The sequence below is a fragment of the Pelodiscus sinensis genome, chromosome 2 (assembly GCF_052426305.1).
Source record: "Pelodiscus sinensis isolate ZL-2025 chromosome 2, ASM5242630v1, whole genome shotgun sequence".
NCBI lineage: Eukaryota > Metazoa > Chordata > Testudines > Trionychidae > Pelodiscus > Pelodiscus sinensis.
Genome location: NC_143053.1, coordinates 78,999,972 through 79,022,009, shown reverse-complemented (window position 1 = coordinate 79,022,009; position 22,038 = coordinate 78,999,972). Strand labels below are relative to the sequence as shown.

The following is a 22,038-nucleotide window of genomic DNA, read 5'->3' as shown; positions in this document are numbered from 1 at the left end:
GTTTTATAAAGAATTGGGCCCAGTCCTGGATGAGGATCCCACGACTATACCCAAGGAGAATGTGGATATTTCCTATAGTACAGAGTCAGAAACAATTAGCCTGCAGGCAGAAGTTATTGGTGAAGAGAGTGAAACAGACCAGGAGTTGAGGGTTAATCCAGTGACAAACCTATGCACCAGGCAGCAAGGAATTGTTCTCAAGTCCTGACGTTTGTGAGGACTCTTCAGCAACTGAATGTGGAAGAGACACAGAGTCATGAACCAAGGGAAGAGATGCAGGGTAAGTAGCTGTGCAGGCTGGGGGGGAGCAGAGCAGGAGGCGGTGGCTATGCAGGGCAGTAAGTTACTCTAGCGAGCCGGGTGGGGAGAGGTTGGGGTGGCATGGGGCAGTAGTTGCTATGTATTGCAGCAGGGTGAGGTGGACAGTGGCAAAGGAAGTTGCTCTTGCAACTGGGATAGGTGACCAGAGGCTATATTTCTGTGAGCTGACTAAACCCTGCCTGGTTCTGTGTTCTGTCCAATCAGCATTAACGTACACACAGATAACAATAGAATCTTGCTAGGAGGTGAGGTTGAAGTTTTGCCAGATGTGCTTACTAATTTTCTCACAGAGATTCCCTGGCAGGGCTGCCATTTCCCCACTGCCATGATACAACACTCTCCCAAACCATTCCTCAATTTGTGCTGCCAGAGCCAAGCCAGCACATTGTTTGGCTGCATAAGGAGCGGAGGTACCCTCCACTTGCATTCAGAAACTGAGTCTGGGTTTGCCTGTTTACCTTTAGCAAGGATATGTCAGCCAGAGTAAGGACAGCCTGTGGACAAGAGTAAGATTATTACAGTGGGTTTCCATGTACACCTGCAGTACAAGTACGGTTTGTACTTTTTTGGGGACCTATGCCCTCCTCTTCCCCCCACCCCCCCCGCCCTTAAAACTCACCATGATCAGAGTGTCTGGAGAGATCTGTGTTTGCCTTTAGGGTAACGAGAAAAGTGGGCCATTTTACTCAGAGCCGTGCATGTTAGTGAAATGTTACAATCTTTGTCATAAAAAGTAGAGTATCAGAGGGGTAGCCGTGTTAGTCTGAATCTGCAAAAGCGACGAGTCCTGTGGCACCTTATAGACTAACTGAAGTGTAGGAGCATAAGCTTTCGTGGGCAAAGACCCACTTCGTCAGATGCATGTAGTGGAAATTTCCAGAGGCCTGGAAATTTCCACTACATGCATCTGACAAGTGGGTCTTTGCCCACGAAAGCTTATGCTCCACTTCAGTTAGTCTATAAGGTGCCACAGGACTCCTCGTCGCTTTTATAAAAAGTAGAGTTACTATATTGTTAATGGTTACTTTTCCAGACCAGGTTTTGAGAAGTCAGGCATATCCACCAGCAGACACGCTCTGTCAACTAAGAAAAAAAACTCGGAGAATGAGGGAGGATCTGGTCAAGGATGTGTTGCAGCATTCAACACTTCAAACAGAGAAAGGGGAGCAAAGAAGAGCTAGAGAGATGGAAGTCAGAACAGAAGTCACTGAGTGCATGTAGAAGCTCATGGAAGACCAAAATGAGATGCTGAAGTGTCTTATCAAGCTTCAGAGTGACCAGAACCAAGGGTCTCCCTGTCAGCACATGCAGAACTCTTTTCACAGCAACCATCCCTCTGCGCCCAGACATCAGCCTCCATGGCCGCACGTGCAGAACATCTTTATCCAGCAACCCTCCCTCTACATCCACACGCTCATTTTCACAATCCAGTAATGGTTTCTTCTCAGCACACTCCACTGCCTGTGAAAGCAGTGAGTTTGATAGCTGGATGTTAACATTATTATGAGGTTTTCCAATAATCCTTATCATCCCTTACCACAAGACATCAATAAAGACAAATGTGATGCAGATTTCCATGAGTTTATTTTGTGTGGCACAATCCACACCAATTGCTCTGGCCCCTGTGGAAGCCTGCACTCTCTTGGTTTCTTGGAAATACCTCCTCAGGATGACCAGTGGGATGAATGAGGCAGGGAAGCAATCCCAACACACAGAAAAGTCAGCACCCCTCATGTCAGAGTGCTTCCTCAGATATTTATGGCCACCCTATAGGCTCCTCTGACAGCACAAGTGTCTAGCTATTCAAACTGTGTGTCCAGGCACCATGTTTCATTATTCCATGCACAGGCAAACTCTTACTCTCACCCTTATTGTCACATAAATTATGTAAGCAACAGCATGCGGCCACTAGTTTGGGGATATGATGCTTCAAAAGGTCCAGCCGGTCATAGAAACACCACTATCTTGCTTTTCAGTCTGCCAGAGGTACATTCAACAACCATGTGACATCAGCTTAGCCTGTTGTTGAACCACTCCTTACTGATGTCCAGGTGCCCCGTGGTAAGCTTCATGACCCAGGGCTGTAAAGAATAGGCTGCGTCACCTAGGATAACTATGGGCATTTCCATGTCCCCCACTGTAATTTTCTGGTCTGGAAAGAAAGTGCCAGCATGCAGCTTTCTGTACACACCACTGTTCCTAAAGATGCATGCATCGTGCACCTTTCTAGACCACGTCACATTTATGTCTGTGAAACACCCACGGTGATTCACAAGGACCATGGAGTAGTACCCCTTACAAATGATGTACTCTGAGGCAAGATGGGTGGTGCTATAATGGGAATGTGTGTCCCATCAATTGCCCGCCACAGTTTGGAAAGCCCCTATCAGCAAAGCCAGTCACTATGTCATCCTCATTTCCCAGAGTCACAGTCCTATGCAGCAAAATGTGATTTATTGCCCTGCATATTTGCGTAAGTGGTGCCCTGGTAGACTTCCCTACTCCAAACTAATTTGCAACTGAATGGTAGCAATCTGATTGCAAGTTCCTTTGGGGAAAAATTGTCCATTGTACAAAAGAAACAAGTTTCACTGTTAACTTATGTGTTTATCTATTTAAAATAATGTTTTTTTCCCCAAACAGATTTTGAATGTGCGTAATGTTTTAGTTGTGGTATCCCGCTGGTATGGAGGGATCCTGCTGGGACCAGATCGCTTTAAACACATCAACAATTGTGCCAGAAGTATATTGGTGGAATACAATTACATAAATTCAGCTGTAAGTTATTACTGATAGATTGACGATGTCAATATCTGAACATACACAATTTGTGTAAATTGTCATAACTCAACTGAAGAAGATAAGAGCATCCAAAATTATTAGACATCTAGAAAACATGACTTATGAGGGAAGAAGGAAAAAACTGGGATTATGTAGTCTGGAAAAGAGAAGACTGAGAGGAGATAACCGTTTTCAAGTATATAAAAGATTGTTACAAGGAGGAGGGAGAAAATTGTTCTCCTTAACCTCTGAGTATAAGAGAAGCTGTGAGCTTAAATTGCAGCAAGGGAGGTTTAGGTTTGACATTAGGAAAAACTTCCTAACTGTCAGTGGTAAAACACTGGAATAAATTGCCTAGGGAGATTGTGAACTCTCCATCATTGGAGATTTTAAGAGCAGCTTAGGCAAACACCTGTCAGTAATGGTCTAAAATAATACTTAGTCCTGCCATGAATGCAGGAGACTTGCACTAGATGACCTCTTGAGGTCCTCTCCAGTTTTAAGATTCTAAGGAGTGAATGAAGCTATGATAATTTATACCAGCAAAGGATCTGTCTTGTGGTACATTTTGAATGCTTATGCTAAATTTTCCTGAGAGCTCAATGAAAAAGATTCCTTAACAACTTTTTTCCTTATTAAGATCCCATAGACTTCTCTTCGTTTTCTTATTTCTTTGGAATTTTCCCTTGTGTTGTATAGTTTTGGTTTTATTGCTTGTTAAATGTAAAAGTAATAATAAAATTAATTTGTAAATATCTGACTGCCTTATATGGCTCAAGTCTACTGCATTAGAGATCCCTAAGTTAGAGTATGTGCTCGATAACCAATTTCATGAAAGATACCATCATGGGACATATCCTCAAATGACCCACAGATCGAGGGAAGCCAAATTCTAGTGGGCTACGTCTACATTGGCCCCTATTACGAAATAGGCATGCAAATGTAGCACTTTGAAAGAGGCAAATCCGCGGGGGATTTAAATATCCCCCGCGGCATTTGCATTTTCATGGCCGCCGCTTTTTTCCGGCTTGGAGAAAAGCGTCCAGACTGGCGCGATCCTCCGGAATAAAGCCCTATTCCGGAGGATCGCGCCAGTCTGGACGCTTTTCTCCGGCTTATCTCCAAGCCGGAAAAAAGCGGTGGCCATGAAAATGCAAATGCCGCGGGGATAGTTAAATCCCCCGCGCATTTGCCTTTTCCAAAGTTCTACATTAGCATGTCTATTTCGTAATAGGCGGCCAGTATAGACACAGCCGTTCTGTTGAAATTAGTGGAAGCTTTGACATTAACATCAAAGAGGTCAGGATTTTATCTGATATTCATATTTTTTTAAACACTTCATTTGTTGTGATAACCTGTGATTCACAAAGTGTATTTAACTACAGTGAGATGTTTTTTAGAAATGACACAATTCACTCTTCACTGATTGTATTATTCAACACCTTAGATGCTTTATCAAAGAGAAAGCAGCTCTTAGAAAAAATGTATATGTACAGAAAATATGGAAACAGTTTATAAACTGTAAATCACCAAACCTTCTCCTTTTTAAACTAGATTAGAAGAGTGGAAAGCAAAAACAAAGAAAAGAATGAGAGTAATTAAAAAAACACTCAAGTGGATTGTCTTTGAATGGGAGCTAGCCTCCTACATTACATATCTGGTTTTGAAAATATTTACTGTAATACACTTATACAGTGCTTGAATTAAACACTTTTATAGTTTTATAAAGTCCAGAGTGAATCTATATTTCCTCTCCTGTGTCTTCCCTTAACTGCTCACACTTCTGTTTAGCACAGGATCCCAGCAATCAAATTTATATGGTTTAAAGTAGCGTTCCAGAGTAAAATTCCAATTTGGGCATTACTCCTAAAAGGTCCTTGAGGCAGAGAGTAAAGTTGGGCTTGTGGTTAAAATATATAATTTGCAGTTTGGTGATCTGAGTTCTGATCCTACTGCAGACTCTGTGTGTCACCATAAGAAAGTCTCTTACCGTATTTTCCGGCGTATAGGGCGACTGGGTGTATAAGACGACCCCCTATCTTTTTAATTAAAAGATAGGGTTTCATCTTATACCCCAGCGCCCCTCCGCCTCCTTTGCTCCCGGTGTCCCTGGTCTGCTGGAGATGGTCCCCAGCAGACCAGAGGCACCGGGAGCAAAGCCGCCAGGAGCGCCTGGGCTGCCCCCCCCCCCCCCCGCCGGAGCCCCTCCGCGGCTTTAAAAGCCTCGGGGGAAGCCGGCGGGGGGGCAGCCCAGGCGCGCCTGGGATGCCCCCCCGCCGGCTTCCCCCGAGGCTTTCAAAGCCGCGGAGGGGCTCCGGCGGGGGCGCAGCCCAGGCGCGCCTGGGATGCCCCCCCGCCGGCTTCCCCCGAGGCTTTCAAAGCCGCGGAGGGGCTCCGGCGGGGGCGCAGCCCAGGCGCGCCTGGGATGCCCCCCCGCCGGCTTCCCCCGAGGCTTTCAAAGCCGCGGAGGGGCTCCGGCGGGGGGGCAGCCCATGCGCGCGCCTGGGATGCCCCCCCGCCGGCTTCCCCCGAGGCTTTCAAAGCCGCGGAGGGGCTCCGGCGGGGGCGCAGCCCAGGCGCGCCTGGGATGCCCCCCCGCCGGCTTCCCCCGAGGCTTTCAAAGCCGCGGAGGGGCTCCGGCGGGGGCGCAGCCCAGGCGCGCCTGGGATGCCCCCCCGCCGGCTTCCCCCGAGGCTTTCAAAGCCGCGGAGGGGCTCCGGCGGGGGGCAGCCCATGCGCGCCTGGGATGCCCCGCCACCGGCTTCCCCCGAGGCTTTCAAAGCCGTGGAGGGGCTCCGGCGGCGGGGCATCCGGTGTACAAGACGACCCCCGATTTTTGGGGGATGTTTTTTAACATCAGAGGTCGTCTTGTACGCCGGAATATACGGTACATTTTTTTGGATTTTGTTTCCCAATATGTAAAATTCAGATGATAATTCTCATGTAATAAATTGTGTAAACTATAGTACTTGCTCATACCAGATAAATGAATATTGTATTGTGGTAAGATTATAAACACTGGCTCTTGATTTGGATAGGGATAGAGTGAGATGCAGGTACTATAATGTGGTTAAATGTGGAGGACATATTTTTAATCACTAGTGTAATACCATACTAGGATATGGCCCCCCCATACTACACCCCAATATACTACAAACCTCAGAGGAGAATGAAGGCCACCCACATGTCTACTAGGCAGCCCAGCCTGGTAGCTAAAATCCTGACTCCCTACATTTCTCCATGTTAGAGGTAAGAGACAGGAGTTGAAGGGAACCACATGTTCCATGAGATGTAGAGGCATACCCCCTCACTAATCCGTGAAAGTACTCTGTACTAATGTCCAGGCACCCTGCTGAGTTTAAGGCCTTTAAATGTACTCTTCCTAATCCAATAAGCAAACCAGATTGCACTAACGTTATAACAGTTGTTTTAAATCTCCCACAAACAGACCTCCTGGATGCCATGTGGAAAGTGTAAAAACTCACAGCAACTTACTAGTTTTACCAGGTGGGGGGAAAGAAACCTTCCAGAACTGACAGTTTAGCCCTTGACCATTTACCAAAATCTTGGGAGTGGCCCCCCATAAAATATTATTGCCCACCCCAAGTTAACAGCTGTAAGCAAGGTCAGAGGCAGGAAAATAATAATTACGTCTGTAAGTATGAACATAAAGGTTTTAGAATGCTCAAGACAAAAATGTACTAAATAAGAAAGGTAGCTTGTTAAATACTGTACAGGTCTGAATAAACAAAATTTCTGAACTATAAATATTTTAAACAGATTACACTATTAAATGGAGTGAATGAGTGACCTCAAAAAAAGTTAGCGTACAGGCAGGATAGCCTTTACTAGAAGGGAAGAGATAACCAAATAATATTTGTGTGATTTTTTTTTTCTTTCAGGAAGAATCAGCTAAGCATTTGGGAAAGAACAAAAGAATAAGGAAGGAAAAGAAGCAAGCTGAACATTAATTCATTTAAAAATCACTTACAAAAGTTTAGCTTACACATTTATATAAAATTAAACATGAAGGATACTCAGTTGCTGCAAAGACTCTGAGAAATATATATTTTTATTCAGCAGAAAATTCAAGAAGGGCATAGAAACATTTTCCTCTGTTCTATGGTTGCCTCTGCTTTTCTGAAATGGAGAGATTAACAGTTTCATACCTTTAAACTAGATGCTGTGTCTACCCAGAACAATTTTTTTTTGGTCAATTGCACTTCATCCATGTTCTGTTTGAATCAACTGTCCTCCATACCATCAGTTCAGTAATCAATTGCCTATTTTGTACTGAGACTTGAGCAGGATTCTTCACCATCAGGATGAAGACATGGAAAAGTTTTATAATATTGTCATTTAAAACTTTCTGTACTTGAGAAGAAAAACAGATCATATACTGCTAAATTGCCTTTGAGAGGATCTCTTGTGTATCTAGTCCTTGAACATAGTTTGATGTCCACTTGATTCAAGCGTGTCAAAAGGTGGCAAAGCAATTGTTCATTTTGTTTAAGTGTTAGGTTGAAACCTATGTAGGAGAAATGTCGTAACATTGAAAGAGCCAATGTTTTTGAAACAGGAAATAGCAATTTTGAAATCACCATGGATTCCACCTAATAATAGATATTAATATTTTGAGTATCTGTACTGGTGGCTATATTTTGTTAATTGTATACTCTTTAATGGCAATAATTTTTCCTCTATCATATAACATCCAGATTTCTCTCTATTATATGACAAGTTTTGGCCTTGATCCTGCAAATGGAGTCAGTGGGATTCTCTTATGCAGCAGATCTCAAACTTTTGGTTGGAACCCCAGAGTGGATCATGATCCTGTTTTAGTGGGGTTGCCAGGGCTGGCACCAGTGTTCCCTTCACAGGTGATTAATCAACCCTGCCCAGTCAGAGGCTCAGGGCTCTGTGCACAGAACTGACTGACTGGGCAGGGCTGATTAATCACCTATGAAGCTGTGCTGCGGCGCAGCTTAGAGGGAACACTGGCTTGGTGGAGTCTTGTAGCAACTTTTATTGTCAGAAAGGGGTCACAATGAAATGAAGTTTGAGAATCCCTGCTCTTGCCTTAAGGACCTACCATGTGGACCAGGATCTTAGGGTTTTTTTCAGTGTCTCTCACTTGCAGGGATGTACTCAGTCATTTTCATCTCTTAACCTTTATGATCTTTTAATTGTTGGGGCTGATAATTTCTGTTGGGTTCTAACAAAGCCACATAGGCATAAACACTTCCAGTGATAACACTAGAAACTGCTAGTAATAAGTAATGTCGATGAGAGATACTTTAAAAAAAAAGGCATTTATATATTAGCAAAGCCTTCGTGTAGATGTAGCTGTACCAGCAAAAAAGTTCTTTGACTTTTTTGCTGGTATAACATGGATCTACCCTTGAGTTGTTGGGATAGTTTTACATACCCACTTTTTGTAGGATAGACATGGGCTGATTAAATTAGTTACTACAGAATGTCACAGAGAAATGGAGAAATATTAACATGTTCAATCACAGTAAAGTTACAGACAAGTCATCTAGTGGCCTGATTTTTGAAAGGAATGGAATATCCATAAATCCCTTTGCAGCCAGTTAGTTATATTACAGATGGATTAATTTAAAGTCAAAATACTATCCTTTATTTCTGGTAAGCTATTGACAAAATTCCCAATGTTCCAGTATTTTCCTTAGGGGTAGTAATGGTCCCAGTTATTTTAGGTAAAAGCAGGTTGGGCTTCAGATATTTTACTACAGACATTATTGATTCCAGACCCACAACGATGACAATAATATGTATATTTAATTCATTTCCAAAATGCACATTTTCTTATGTTTTCCAAAGCGACTTGTGATTTTGAGTTTCTAAGATTTTTAGGTGCCCATGTTGAGATACCTTAAAGGGATCTAATTTTCAGAAAATGCCGAGTCCCTGCCCTCTGAAAAGCAAGTCCTTCTCTGGAATGTCAAGTCAGACACCTCAAAACTCATAATCCTTGGTCATGACTAAAAATTAAGGTCTAAGTGTCTCCTAAAATAAACTATAAAAACCAATACTCATGTTGAAGGAGATGGGGAAGCAGACTGTCAAAGCTAAGAGACTTGAGAGCACTTAGGCAAGGTTGACTTGGAAGTCTCTAGTTTAGAACTGTTCAAATAATACTAAAAGTGATTTGCTAAGCTGCTATTCCTGTCGTCATATGATTTGTTGTTTGACTACATTGACAAATGACAGTTTATTTATGAAGACATTAGGGAACTCCCAAAGTTCCATGAATTTTAGACCAAATAATTAGCTGAAAATTCAGATGAGTAGTTTGACATTTATTTTCCTATTACAAAAGTTTGTGAACCAATCAGTGGGCACAACCAAATCTATTTAATTCGTGTGGCAAACAGCATCTTTAAGAACAAATAGTCAAAATGACAGTATGTGTCTGTTTGTGTAATCCACTGGCATGAATAAATAAATCTTGTGCTAATACACAGAGAATAGTTGACTTGTTACTGCAGCCAACTACAAAGCCTTTTCTATTTAGCTAAAGCTTGTTTTAGCTCTGGATGTCCCTCGTTCAGTTCCCTGTGTCAACTCCATCACGCTTACAATTGTTTCTTCTGCAAGAGTGTTAACTGCTGGTGTACTACTTCATTTTTCTGATCTGATATGCTAAGAGAAGTTACATGCTCTTTTTTTAAAGGTATTTTTCTAATTTAAAGCTTCTTTGGTTGAAAACAGTTTTGCTTGTAGCTTTCCACAAGATGGTTGTTTTACAACAAAAACATGATGATAGATTTTTATTCCAAACATTGTGAGAAATGCTTCAATGTATCTTACAGATAAAGAACATGTGTTCCCTGTGATACTTTGGACTGCTGGGAAACTTTTCGGTGGGCTGGTCTCAGTCATTTGATTGCATACAACTGTCTCTTCAAAGTCCTCTAAACTAAGCACAGAAGGGCAACATAGGTCAGATATCAAAAGTTTTAGGATTGTAGATATGAGGATCACTGAGGAGATGATTGAAATCTTACAGTGAAGATGTGCATGGCATTTAAGGATACTCTGCTGGAGTACAATTTGTGCAACTCCGAGAGTATGCTATTTACTTCTAGTTTAATCTCTGTTAAATTCTAGATTGATGTAAATTTTGTTCCGATCAGCAGGAGCGGCCCTAGACTAGCTGCCAGCAACTGGCGCCCTAAGCAAACCATGCAATCGGTGCCCCCACCTCCAAACCCCTCAACAATATTGTGCCACCATTTGGCGCCCCATTGCGTCCCATTTAACTTGGCACCCTAGGCGACCGCCTAGTTCGCCTATATGGATGGGCCACCCCTGCCGATCAGTATATTATAGGGAACTTTCTCGCCATGATAGTCTGTTGGTGGATTACATCAGAGCTGTAAAAACTTTCTTGGTGATTTTGAGAGATATCTATAGGCAATAAAAAGCATAGTTTTAGTAGCATGCACCAATTCAGAGGACTAAATAGGAGTAGGACACCTTCTTTCTCTTTTGTGTGAGATAAGGATCTTTCAGGGCACGTCTACACTGCAGGGCAAAAGTCAAATTAAGATATGCAACTTCAGCTACATAAATAGTGTAGCTGAAGTCAAAGTAGCTTAATTCGGTTTTTGGTGCTGTCTACACTGCAGGAAGTCAAAGGAAGACCACTCTTCTGTCGACTTCCCTTAAACCTCATGAAATGAGGGTTACAGAAGTCAGAATAAGAAGCCTGTTATTTCGAAATAACTGGCTTGCTGTGTAGACACGCACACTGTTATTTTGAAATAACATGAGTTATTTTGAAATAAGCATGCAGTGTAGACATAGCCTAAGGGAATAGCAGACTCTGTAAGGCTGATTTTCCCTGATCTGACAGAGATTGGTGAAGTGGGTGGAGATTTCACACCATTCCCTCCATGCCAATTTAACTGTGCCAGCCAGCATGTGGCAGAAACAATCTGGATTGACACAGTGTAATTTCCCCAAATGGAGCAAGGGGTGAAACAGGCAGTATGTTGGGCCTGAGTCAAAATATGGTTCCTGGTCTGTCTCTTAACTCAGCAAATCTAATGCAAAATAAATGGACATTCCTATACTTCACTTTGGTAGTGAAACATATTATCTTAAGGTATGTCTAGACTACAGGCTTTTGTCGACAGAGGCTTTGTCGGCAGATACTGTCGACAAAGCTGTCGACAAAGAGCGTCTAGACTCCATCCAGTTCTGTTGACAAAGCAAGCCGCTTTGTTGACATGAGAGTGTAGACTCAAAGGACAGTGTAGATGCAATAATGCCTTCTGTCAGCATAACCCTGTTGACAAAAGGCGTTATTCCTCGTAGAATTAGGTTTACCGCCGTCGACAAAACTGCCGAGTTCTGTCAATGTTATGTCGAAAGAACTTGGCAGTAGTGTAGACACAGGTATAGTTTTGTCAACAAAAGGCCACTGCTGTCGACACAACCCTGTAGTCTAGACACACCCTTAATTAGGTACTATTAGATACTAAATTATGAACTATATTCTAAAGTAATAACCCAAAACGTTGCAGGAGTATTGCTGACTTTTGCAAGCTGGTGTGATTTAGAACTTGGTTGCAAAATATTATAGTATTTTCATAAGGGTTCGGATAGCTGCATTTTAATTAACACAATTTAAATACAAAGCAATGCTCCTCCTCCAAACCCAATAATGCTACATTTACTATAGGATCCGCTACATTTAAGCAAATCTTGCAAGACTTTAACTGGCAAATAGGATCAAAATATGCAAAAATCATTCTGATTCCCTTATGTCAGGCTTGGAGAACCTTTACTGGGTCAGGGGCTGCTGACCCACAGAAAAAATCAGCTGGGCCCAAGCTAGTAGATTTTGTACTCCAGTCCCACGAGGGAAACAGAGGAGTGGGTGGGGGGAAGCTGGAGTGCCAGTGTGAGCCCTGAGCCTTGGTGCGGGGGCCTGGATCCAGACAAGCCTTAGGTTCCTCACCCCTGCTATACATTAAAACCAATTATCCAAATATATTTTATACTCCTAATAAATTATGATGGTGCTTTAAAACAGTCACAGAAACCAATTCATTGTTAAATATCCTGTATTACTCTAATTTAGATACTAAATTATGAACTATATACATATTTAATTCAGTAGATAAACAAGAATTATCCAGCAGGCTGAAAAAAATTGAGCAATCTATGTGTCAGAAGACAATTCAGAGAGAGAAATTACTATGGCATTAGTCGCCCTGCAAGTCATTAAATACAGCTTCCTCCTCTGTACAAATATGCCCATAAAAGGGTGCATATAGCAACTGGAGAACAGAGGGGGAGGAGAAAAGGGTTCTTTAAATGTTTTGATTATTGTGATTGTAATGATGTTGCTATATTTGAAGCAAATCAGAAATTTGAAGCCCATCTGACTACTCTAGGACCTTAAAGTGCCTAGAAACAGTATCTGCATTTCTTTTTTCTTAGTATTTAAATTGAAGGGGGCTATCATTCTGCCGACAGCTCCTTTTGACATTGATAATCTGGTGTCTGATAAGAATTTTAAACACCCTCCCCCAATCGTTAAAAAGCCTCTTCTATCAAAGTGCTGGGTTCTCCAAGAGCCAGTGTGAATTCAATAGGAATGCCAGAATAGATAGACACAGACAGCGTGCCCTCTTGCCTGGGTCTAGATCTGTGGTCTCAAACTTACTTTAGGGCCAGTGCCAATTCTCAAATCCTCCTAGCGAGTCAGAGGGCTCTGGGGGGTGGAGATGTCACCCAGCCTTGACTGCCAGCCCATGTGCACCTCCTTGCATGTGTCCTGCCCCATCTGCCACCATCAGGCAGTTAACTTCCCCCCGGGGGGGGGCCACCATTATCACTGATGGTGCAGAGTAGAACAACTTCCTGCTGTTAGCTCAACGCTGCTGCCAATATGTCCCTGTGGCCTCGGGGTGGTGTGTGCAGAATCATCCCATTCATATGATGGTTTGGACCAGCTGCCCTGGGCCCTGCTCCTTGAAGAGCCCTGCAGTGGCCACCCAACCATCCTATGGATGGGATGGTCCCCCATACTCAGGTTAGCCTGTGGGGCCCTGGGTGGGCTGGGGCTGGCAGCAGTGGTCAGGGCCTCACCACAGCAGCAGGAGTAGTGGGGAAGCGGAATGAAGCAGCAGCCTGCTCTGCTCTGCTGCCATCTCCAGGCCAGCCCAGTTGCTCTGCTTCCCCACAGAACTTGTTCAAGAACTTCATCTGCAACCATGGAGTTACAATTAAGATCTTCAAAATGTTCTTTCCAGAGAAAATTAATGGCTTCATTGTCCTTCAAACAATGGTTCTATCCTTTGAGCAGAGGGGGCTCATGCCATGGCAAGCTGGCCCATAAACAGCCTTAATAGCACAAAAGAAACCACATGTATTATGGGTATCCACAAAATGTTGGAGTTCTTGCTCTTTCTCAGTCCACCATTTGTTCTTGAGTTTCTCTGGTTTTACATTGGACTTCCACCTTTGCCGTAGTCTTTGTCTTCAATTTATATCATTCTGCCATGCACTAAATGCCATTTTCTTCTCATTGTTGAGCTGCTCAATTTCAACATCATTCTCATCAAACCAGTTTTGATGCTGTCTGGTGTGGTCGCCAGTGGTTTCCTCACAGATACTAATGATTGCTGCTTTCAGCTGGCTTCAATATTCCTCAGTTTCTTCATGAAACTCTGATGGAAGCATTTCTTCTATGACTGCTTGGAAGTGGTCACACTTAATGGGGTCTTTCAGTTCTTGAACCTTCACTTTGCACCTGATCTGTTTCTTTGCAGCCTGCATTTGGGGGCGGTCTTAATTTTCATTGTGGATTGAATGAGGTGATGGTCAGTCCAGCAGTCATCAGCACGTACCCTAAGGGAGTACATGACTCCAGGCAGCATTGTTCTTGGGCATCATTGGAACATGCAAGCCTCTCCACCACTACAAGGTGATGATCCATGGGGAGGTTTAATACTACAAGTAATAAATTAGTAATAATTCTAATACAGTTGGTCTTATAGACTGTAGGGTCCTGAGGTCAGATGGTTTGCAGGATGTGCTTTGATTGCTCTCAGTAAGAAGTTATTTATGGTGAAAAAAATGATTGCATAAAACATTTAATCTAACACTCCTGTCTACTTGGAATTGTAGTACGTAAATTTCAAAAGGATTAGTTGATTATTAAACATTTTTTTACAAAAGATAAAATAATTTTATTATTCCAACATGGTGATTTAAAATTTTGAATTTGTAGTAATAGGTTGGTCTTGTAGTGTCTTAATACTTTGAAAAAGTATTGTATGCAGATCTATTGTACCTATTATTCTACAGTTTTATGTTTGCATTTCATATTTCTGGGGGAATTCTGCACCAAAATAATTAAAAATGTTGCATATAATATTGTAAAATTCTGCATATTTGTGAAAAGCACAATAGAATCACTTTTAATTATTTTATTAATTTAAAAAATACTTTTTGGCAAGTTTGTCTGTGATGCATACATGAGAGTCAGGATATGGTTTTGACACATTCCTTACTAAACATATTAATATAGAACTTGGAGCACAGTAGACTTCAGTATAGAAATGTATTTCCTAGAGTTCAAAGGCTTGGAGGAATTAGGGCTAAGGGAGGAACTGAGGAGAAGGGAAGTAAGTGCTGGGAAGAAGCTTAGGAGTGAACCTGCAGGATTGTTGGAAGTGAGCAGGAGAAATATGGAATAGGTTTTGGGGAGAAGAGAAAAGAAAGGTGTTCTTAGAGAGTTGGGGAACTACTCCCATGCAAACTCTGGCTGACCCTATCCTCTTGTTCAGTCAGGGACATCTTCCCATAGCCCTGCAGTGCCATTCAGCTTCCACCCTAGTTTGTTCCCGCACTAGCCATTCTGAACTCCAGTCTGTGACATATTCCCCCAGGCAGTCCAATGTGTCCCATGTTGTCTGTCCCCAACATACCTTGTGACCCCTCAACTGGTCCCATGGCCAGGGCACTGTCAGGAACACAGCCATTTCTCCTCCCTCTCACCTCTCTGTGTCTGGCTGCTCCCAACCAGTGGTGGGTGAAAAGCGTAATTGCTGATAGAGCTTATTGCTGTTTAATGACCTGTGTGAACTAAATTTGTGAGTTTGGTCTATTTATCATACCCCTAAAGCTTCTATGATAGTTGGCACTAACTAACTTCTTTTTAGCCATGGTGATATCATACACACTTCTCCCACCTAAAACTGATATTTGAGGTCCCAAGACCCTGCTTCATTTCTAACAATACTGGAAATATTCAAATTAATAGGTCCAAATTTTCATGTTGTCTACACTGGTTAGCAGGGTATTCCACTGATGGATATTTACATAATTTTCTTTCAACCTGCAGCAGATTCTTCCATAAGTGCATTATTAGAAATGAATAAGTTATTTTCTCTTTCTTAAACTGTAAAGTATTTTGGGACAGAAACCATCTTTAGCTCTGTGTTTGTATAGCGCATAGCACAATGGGGTATTACGCCACGATTCTGAGACTAAACAATAATATGAATAATAGCTTATGAAACTAATAATTGAAAAAGCTTCCAGGGAGAAACTGTTCTAGATTTGATATTAACAAATAGGGAGGAACTGGTTGAGAATTTGAAAGTGGAAGGCAGCTTGGGTGAAAGTGATCATGAAATCATAGGGTTCACAATTCTAAGGAAGGGTAGAAGGAAGAACAGTAAAATAGAGACAATGGATTTCAGGAAGGCAGATTTTGTTAAGCTCAGAGAGCTGATAGGTAAGGTCCCATGGGAATCAAGATTGAGGGGGAAAAACAACCGAGGAGAGTTGGCAGTTTTTCAAAGGGACATTGTTAAGGGCCCAAAAGCAAGTTATTCCTCTGTGTAGGAAAGATAGAAAGTATGGCAAAAGACTGCCTTGGCTTAACCAAAAGATCTTGCATAATCTTAAAATAAAAAAGGAGTCATATAAAAAATGGAAACTAGGAGAAATTACAAAGGATGTTTATAGGCAAACAACACAGGAATGTAGGGGCAAGATTAGAAAGGCAAAGGCACAAAATGAGCTCAAACTAGCTACAGGAATAAAGGGAAACAAGAAGACTTTTTATAAATATATTAGAAGCAAGAGGAAGACCAAGGACAGGGTAGGCCCACTGCTCAGTGAGGAGGGAGAAACAGTAACAGGAAACTTGAAAATGGCAGAGATGCTTAATGACTTCTTTGTTTAGGTCTTCACCAAGAAGTCTGATGAAGGAATGTCTAACATAGTGAATGCTTGTGGGAAGGGAGTAGGTTTAGAAGATAAAATAAAAAAAGAACAAGTTAAAAATCACTTAGAAAAGTTAGATGCCTGCAAGTCACCAGTGCCTGATGAAATGCATCCTAGAATACTCAAGGAGCTGATAGTGGAGGTATCTGAGCCTTTAGCTATCATCTCTGGAAAATCATGGGAGACAGGAGAGATTCCCAGAAGACTGAAAAAGGGCAAATATAGTGCCCATCTATAAAAAGGGAAATAAGAACAACCCAGGAAACTACAGACCAGTTAGTTTAACTTCTATGCCAGGGAAGATAATGGAGCAAGTAATTAAGGAAATCATCTGCAAACACTTGGAAGGTGGCAAGGTGATAGGGAACAGCCAGCATGGATTTGTAAAGAACAAATCATGTCAAAACAATCTGATAGCTTTCTTTGATAGGATAACGAGTCTTGTGGATAAGGGAGAAGCGGTGGATGTGGTATACCTAGACTTTAGTAAGGCATTTGATACGGTCTCGCATGATATTCTTATCAATAAACCTGGCAAATACAACTTAGATGGGGCTACTATAAGGTGGGTGCATAACTAGCTGGATAACCGTACTCAGAAAGTAGTTATTAATGGTTCTCAATCCTTCTGGAAAGGTATAACAAGTGGGGTTCCACAGGAGTCTGTTTTGGGATCGGCTCTGTTCAATATCTTCATCAATGATTTAGATATTGGCATAGAAAGTATGCTTATTAAGTTTGCAGATGATACCAAGCTTGGAGGGGTTGCGACTGCTCTGGAGGATAGGGTCATAATTCAAAATGATCTGGACAAATTGGAGAAATCGTCTGAGGTAAACAGGATGAAGTTTAATAAAGACAAATGCAAAGTGCTCCACTTAGGAAGGAACAATCAGTTTCACACATACAGAATGGGAAGCGACTGTCTAGTAAGGAGTATGGCAGAAAGGGAACTAGGGGTTATAGTGGACCACAAGCTAAATATGAGTCAACAGTGTGATGCTGTTGCAAAAAAAGCAAACATGATTCTGGGATGTATTAACAGGTGTGTTATGAGCAAGACACGAGAAGTCATTCTTCCGCTCTACTCTGTGCTGGTTAGGCCTCAATTGGAGTATTGTGTTCAGTTCTGGGCACTGCATTTCAAGAAAGATGTGGAGAAATTGGAGAGGATCCAGAGAAGAGCAACAAGAATGATTAAAGGTCTAGAGACCTATGAAGCAAGGCTGCAAAGAATTGGGTTTGTTTAGTTTGGAAAAGAGAAGATTGAGGGGGGACATGATAGCAGTTTTCAGGTATCTAAAAGGGTGTCATAAAGAGGAGGGAGAAAACTTGTTCATCTTGGCCTCTGAGGATAGAACAAGAAGCAATGGGCTTAAACTGTAGCAAGGGAGGTTTAGGTTGCACATTAGGAAAAAGTTCTTAACTGTCAGGGTGGTTAAACACTGGAATAAATTGCCCAGGGAGGTTGTGGAATCTCCATCTGTGGAGATATTTAAGAGTAAGTTAGATAAATGTCTATCAGGGATGGTCTAGCCAGTACTGGATCCTGCCATGAGGGCAGGGGACTGGACTCGATGACCTCTCGAGGTCCCTTCCAGTCCTAGTAGTCTATGATTCTATGAATAATGTTTTTGCCTTTAAAGATTATCATACAAGGGAGCAATAGGAGCAGAAGATAGAATTTTAGAATCACAGGGTTGGAAGAGACCTCAGGAGGTCATAGAGTCTAATCCCCTATTAGAAGCAAGATCAATTCCAACTAAGGGTACATCTGCACTGCGGCGCTATTTTGGGATACGTTTAGTATGCTGAAATAGCTATTCTCTTTCTTGACAGCATGCACGTTATTTCGAAATAGCTTTCAAAATAATGGGCTCACTATTCTGACATCCGTGTAAACCTCATTCCACAAGTTGTTGCCAAAATCCTGACAAAGTTAAGCAAGGTGTCCAAGCTAACAGGAAGAATTGGTAAGATGGTCTCTTAAATTTCCATATGGCTAAATGAAAGCTTTTATTTCTATTTCTATATATGGAAATAATATGCTGCTTCTACTTTTAATTTTCAATTTAGATCAAAAATAGTATGTTGGTTTCAGGACCACTTATCAGTTAAGGTCTGTGGTTTGTACAGAAAAACAGTTTGCAGGACTACTTATCATCTGTTAAGGTCTGTGGTTTGTACAGCAATACCTGGAAATGGTAAGGCTCAAAACAGAAGTAAGCATTTTCTTATATAGTTTAAATTCATAACAACATAGCATGCAGACTTTTGTCTGAATAATAATGGTTTGCATGCCTATAATGCATTATATCCAAGGATTATCTGAAAACATTTTGCAAGCAATAATGAATTTACGCTAGCATCCTTCAGGCTAAATATTTGTATTCCCATTTTGAAGATGGGTAACTAGAGTTACAGATTGAGACCAGCATTTGCAAACATGGGTGTACTTAACAGTTAGAGCCCCCAAAAATATTTTAGTCTGTTGAATAAAAATTGCTTGGTTTTTTTCCAGAACTGTATTGAAGAGCCCAGTGAATGGCTTGAATACAAATAAAAACTAAAGTGCACACATAATTGCAACTCTCTTTTTATTACCAGCCCTTTGGTGAAGTCATTGGCCTCACTGGCCCCAAAAGCAAAGTTTCCACTGACTTCACCAGGGTCAGGACTTCTCTCCTGTTTTTAGAAAGTTTGCTTCTGATCTTGGTCATGACATCAATAGGTGTTAGTGGGTGCAAGATTAAAATCTTATTGGTTAACATCAGTCCAAAATATATCTGAAATAGTTGTGCTGTATGTGAGCTTTGAACTAAAGAGACTGTATAAACAGGAAATTATATAATATTCCAATCTCCAATATCATGTTATGCTCATACATCATCAAGCAAATGAGACCTCAATCTATAGGAATAAAATAATCATTTGTTGTTTCCAGCTAAATATTGAAGCAATTAAACCTCTTTTTTTCTTCTCTAGATTTAATTTCCTGCAAATACATGTACATGGTTAACAAATTTCAGAGAAAATCTGGTCCACACACTATTCTAAAAAACAATTTTTTTGTCTATAATAAGAGTGAGCAAGAAAGCTATTTCTCAAGCCAGCTTTTTTGACCTCCAGCAACAAAGAAAAGACTAAAGGAAACACAGTCACTGTACTTTAAAGTGAGTACTTGAAAACGTCACTGTTTATTGGTAATACTTCTGCATATTCAGTTTTCAAGACATTTCAGTTAAACAAAGCATGCTTTTAAAAACAAGGAAGCTGTACAAAATCTAGATTTACTGAGCATCAGAATATTGCAATTTTTTTTTACTTTATGAAATAATTTTGGATGCTCGACATTTTGCTTTTCAATATATGGTACCTAATTACATTCTTTATCTTCATTACCTTCTTAGAAACGTTGTACTGCTTTTTCATAAAAGAGACTGAAGAGGCTTCATGATATGGATAACAACAGTGCTGAAGATTTATACATGACTACAACATATAGCAGAAGGACAACTTCACCTACATTGAACTCAGAACTAAAATTTACATTGGCTGTTTTGGTGTTTCTGGCAGTTCTTATGGTTTTGGTAGTCGTGATTACAGTTTTTGGAAATGGCTTGGTCATCCTAGCCTTTTTGGTGAACAAAAATCTTAGGCATCGGAGTAATTATTTCTTTCTTAATCTTGCTATTTCAGACTTTATAGTGGGTAAGTTATTATAATGAAACAAATGTAACATTCATTGTATAGTTTAAAGCAAAGAAAGGTTTATTTTTATTGTAGCGTTTATCTTAACATGCACATTTCTTGAACATACACTTAAGATCAGAATAATGGGGTGGAAACTGTATAAAGTACTTTAGGAGACTATTAATTCTCAGAAATGCAATACAAAGAAAAATTGAACTATTAGTAATGTGAAAGATGTGTGCTCTGGAAAAGAGAACAACTATTGTACGTAGAATGGATATGAAACCATTGCCGCTTAGGGGTTATTGTTTGTAACTTGTTTTATTTAATCTCCACTTATCTTTAAAACTTGGAATTTAACTTCTTATTGTAGATTGTCAGATGGAGCATGGTATATTCTAATCAATAGATCTTGTATGTATTGCAAATACCCTTTGATTTTTCTGTATTCAGGTGAAATTAGCCAGTAGCCCAAAGTTTAAGAATTATTAGAGATTTTTTTCCACCTCAAGAGCACACAGACTACATCATTCCATTCACTGTTAGCTAACTTACTAGCATTAGGCAGTTTTTGTAAGCATTCCACTGTACATTTCTGTATCTGGCTGCACACTTAAGGACATACTCAAAGAATAAATGATTATTTCTGTGGGTTGATGCTATGTATGCATGCACACACAGAGATCCCCTTTAAAAAAAACTATGCTTGAAATAAACAAAATTGATTGTTGAAATCTGAAATTATACCCCCCTATGGAATTTAAACAAATGTATAGAAGAGAAATAAATAATTGTAAGTTCAGACTAAGAACTTTTACTATGTTAATATTTCAAGAATGTTAATTTTTCCAAGATACTATTGAATTTTCAGTAAGTAACATGTTTATATCCTGTTTATTTTATTTAAGCAGTAGCTGTAGGTTTCTGTTTTTGAAACTTTTGGTTTAGGAGTTCAGTGAGGGCACCATATTTTGAGGTGTTATAAATGTTCTCATGGGGCACCCTGATTTTCAGCGAGTTCACAAGATAGCCTGGATCAGCAGAAAGAACTTTCTGTTTTCCAATGCAAGACAGTCATTAGTTCACTGATCCAGGAGAAGGAGAACCTCCTAGTGAGCCATCTACATAACTTCAAGAAGTGCCTGATGCATGTTTCTATTGTATAGCTCCTCTTTCCCATCAGAATATTTAAGTCATTCCCAGATATGCTCGAAACAGACAATTCACACCTTGTGCCTTTTGTGTACTAACTAAAGGAGAAAGATTGCCAGTGTGGCCATCGTTTTCAAATTTACATGTATAAAGAGAGATTCCTAAATCCACATCTAGGCATCTATGTAAAAATAACTTGATTTTTCAGAGGTTCTAAGCTTCATCTAGTCCCACTGAAGATAAGTATAGGTGCTCATCATCTTAGAAAAGAGGTTTAAGTGCCAACATGTGGATTTTAGGATCCTAAATTTAGGCTTAGCCTGGGTGTTGAGACCGCTTCATGCATGTTCCATGCTAATATCTTACCAGTTCAATGCCAAAAAGAGGAAAATTCTAGCCTGAGTAAATATAGGTAACTATAAAATCTTATTATCTCTTTTGCTGATACAGTTCAATAGTCTGATTTGTTTATACCAGACTTTGCACTTCACTTCTTTAGTTATTTCATTTAGACCACTAACTGTAAGGCAAATTCCACAAACTAGTTACTCTTTCCTTCAGTTATCATGCAAGTCTGGAAAATACCAATAATAATAACTATATTATACCTTCCAGAGAATTAACAGTGCATAAAATCATCATTGAGATCAAGTATAAAGGAACCCATTAACTAATTTACTGAGAACATGAGAACTTGAGTTTGGCTACATCTACCATACAGTGGAGATCAATGCTCTGAGACTAATTCACTAGTGGTTGATTTAGAGGGTCTAGTGAAGACCCAACTAATTGACTGCTGATCATTCTGCAGTC

At 40.8% G+C, this 22,038-nt stretch overlaps 2 protein-coding genes across 3 annotated transcripts in view; both read left to right on the top strand.

Annotated features, from left to right (window-relative positions):
* Positions 1 to 14,484, top strand: part of IMPACT (impact RWD domain protein) — a 46,378-nt gene extending 31,894 nt beyond the window's left edge. For both annotated transcript variants that reach the window (XM_075920831.2, XM_075920830.2), the window contains exons 10-11: positions 2,965 to 3,099; positions 7,005 to 14,484. In XM_075920831.2, the coding sequence (XP_075776946.2) occupies positions 2,965 to 3,099; positions 7,005 to 7,073 (204 nt within the window). In that variant the 3' untranslated portion in view covers positions 7,074 to 14,484. The remainder of the gene's footprint in view (positions 1 to 2,964; positions 3,100 to 7,004) is intronic.
* Positions 14,485 to 14,705: 221 nt separating this feature from the next.
* On the top strand, positions 14,706 to 21,850 carry HRH4 (histamine receptor H4). Its single transcript, XM_089776001.1, is given in 2 exon segments — positions 14,706 to 14,771; positions 19,632 to 21,850. Coding segments are annotated over 2 exon segments (540 nt in total). The 3' UTR covers positions 20,106 to 21,850.
* The last annotated feature ends 188 nt before the right edge of the window (positions 21,851 to 22,038 follow it).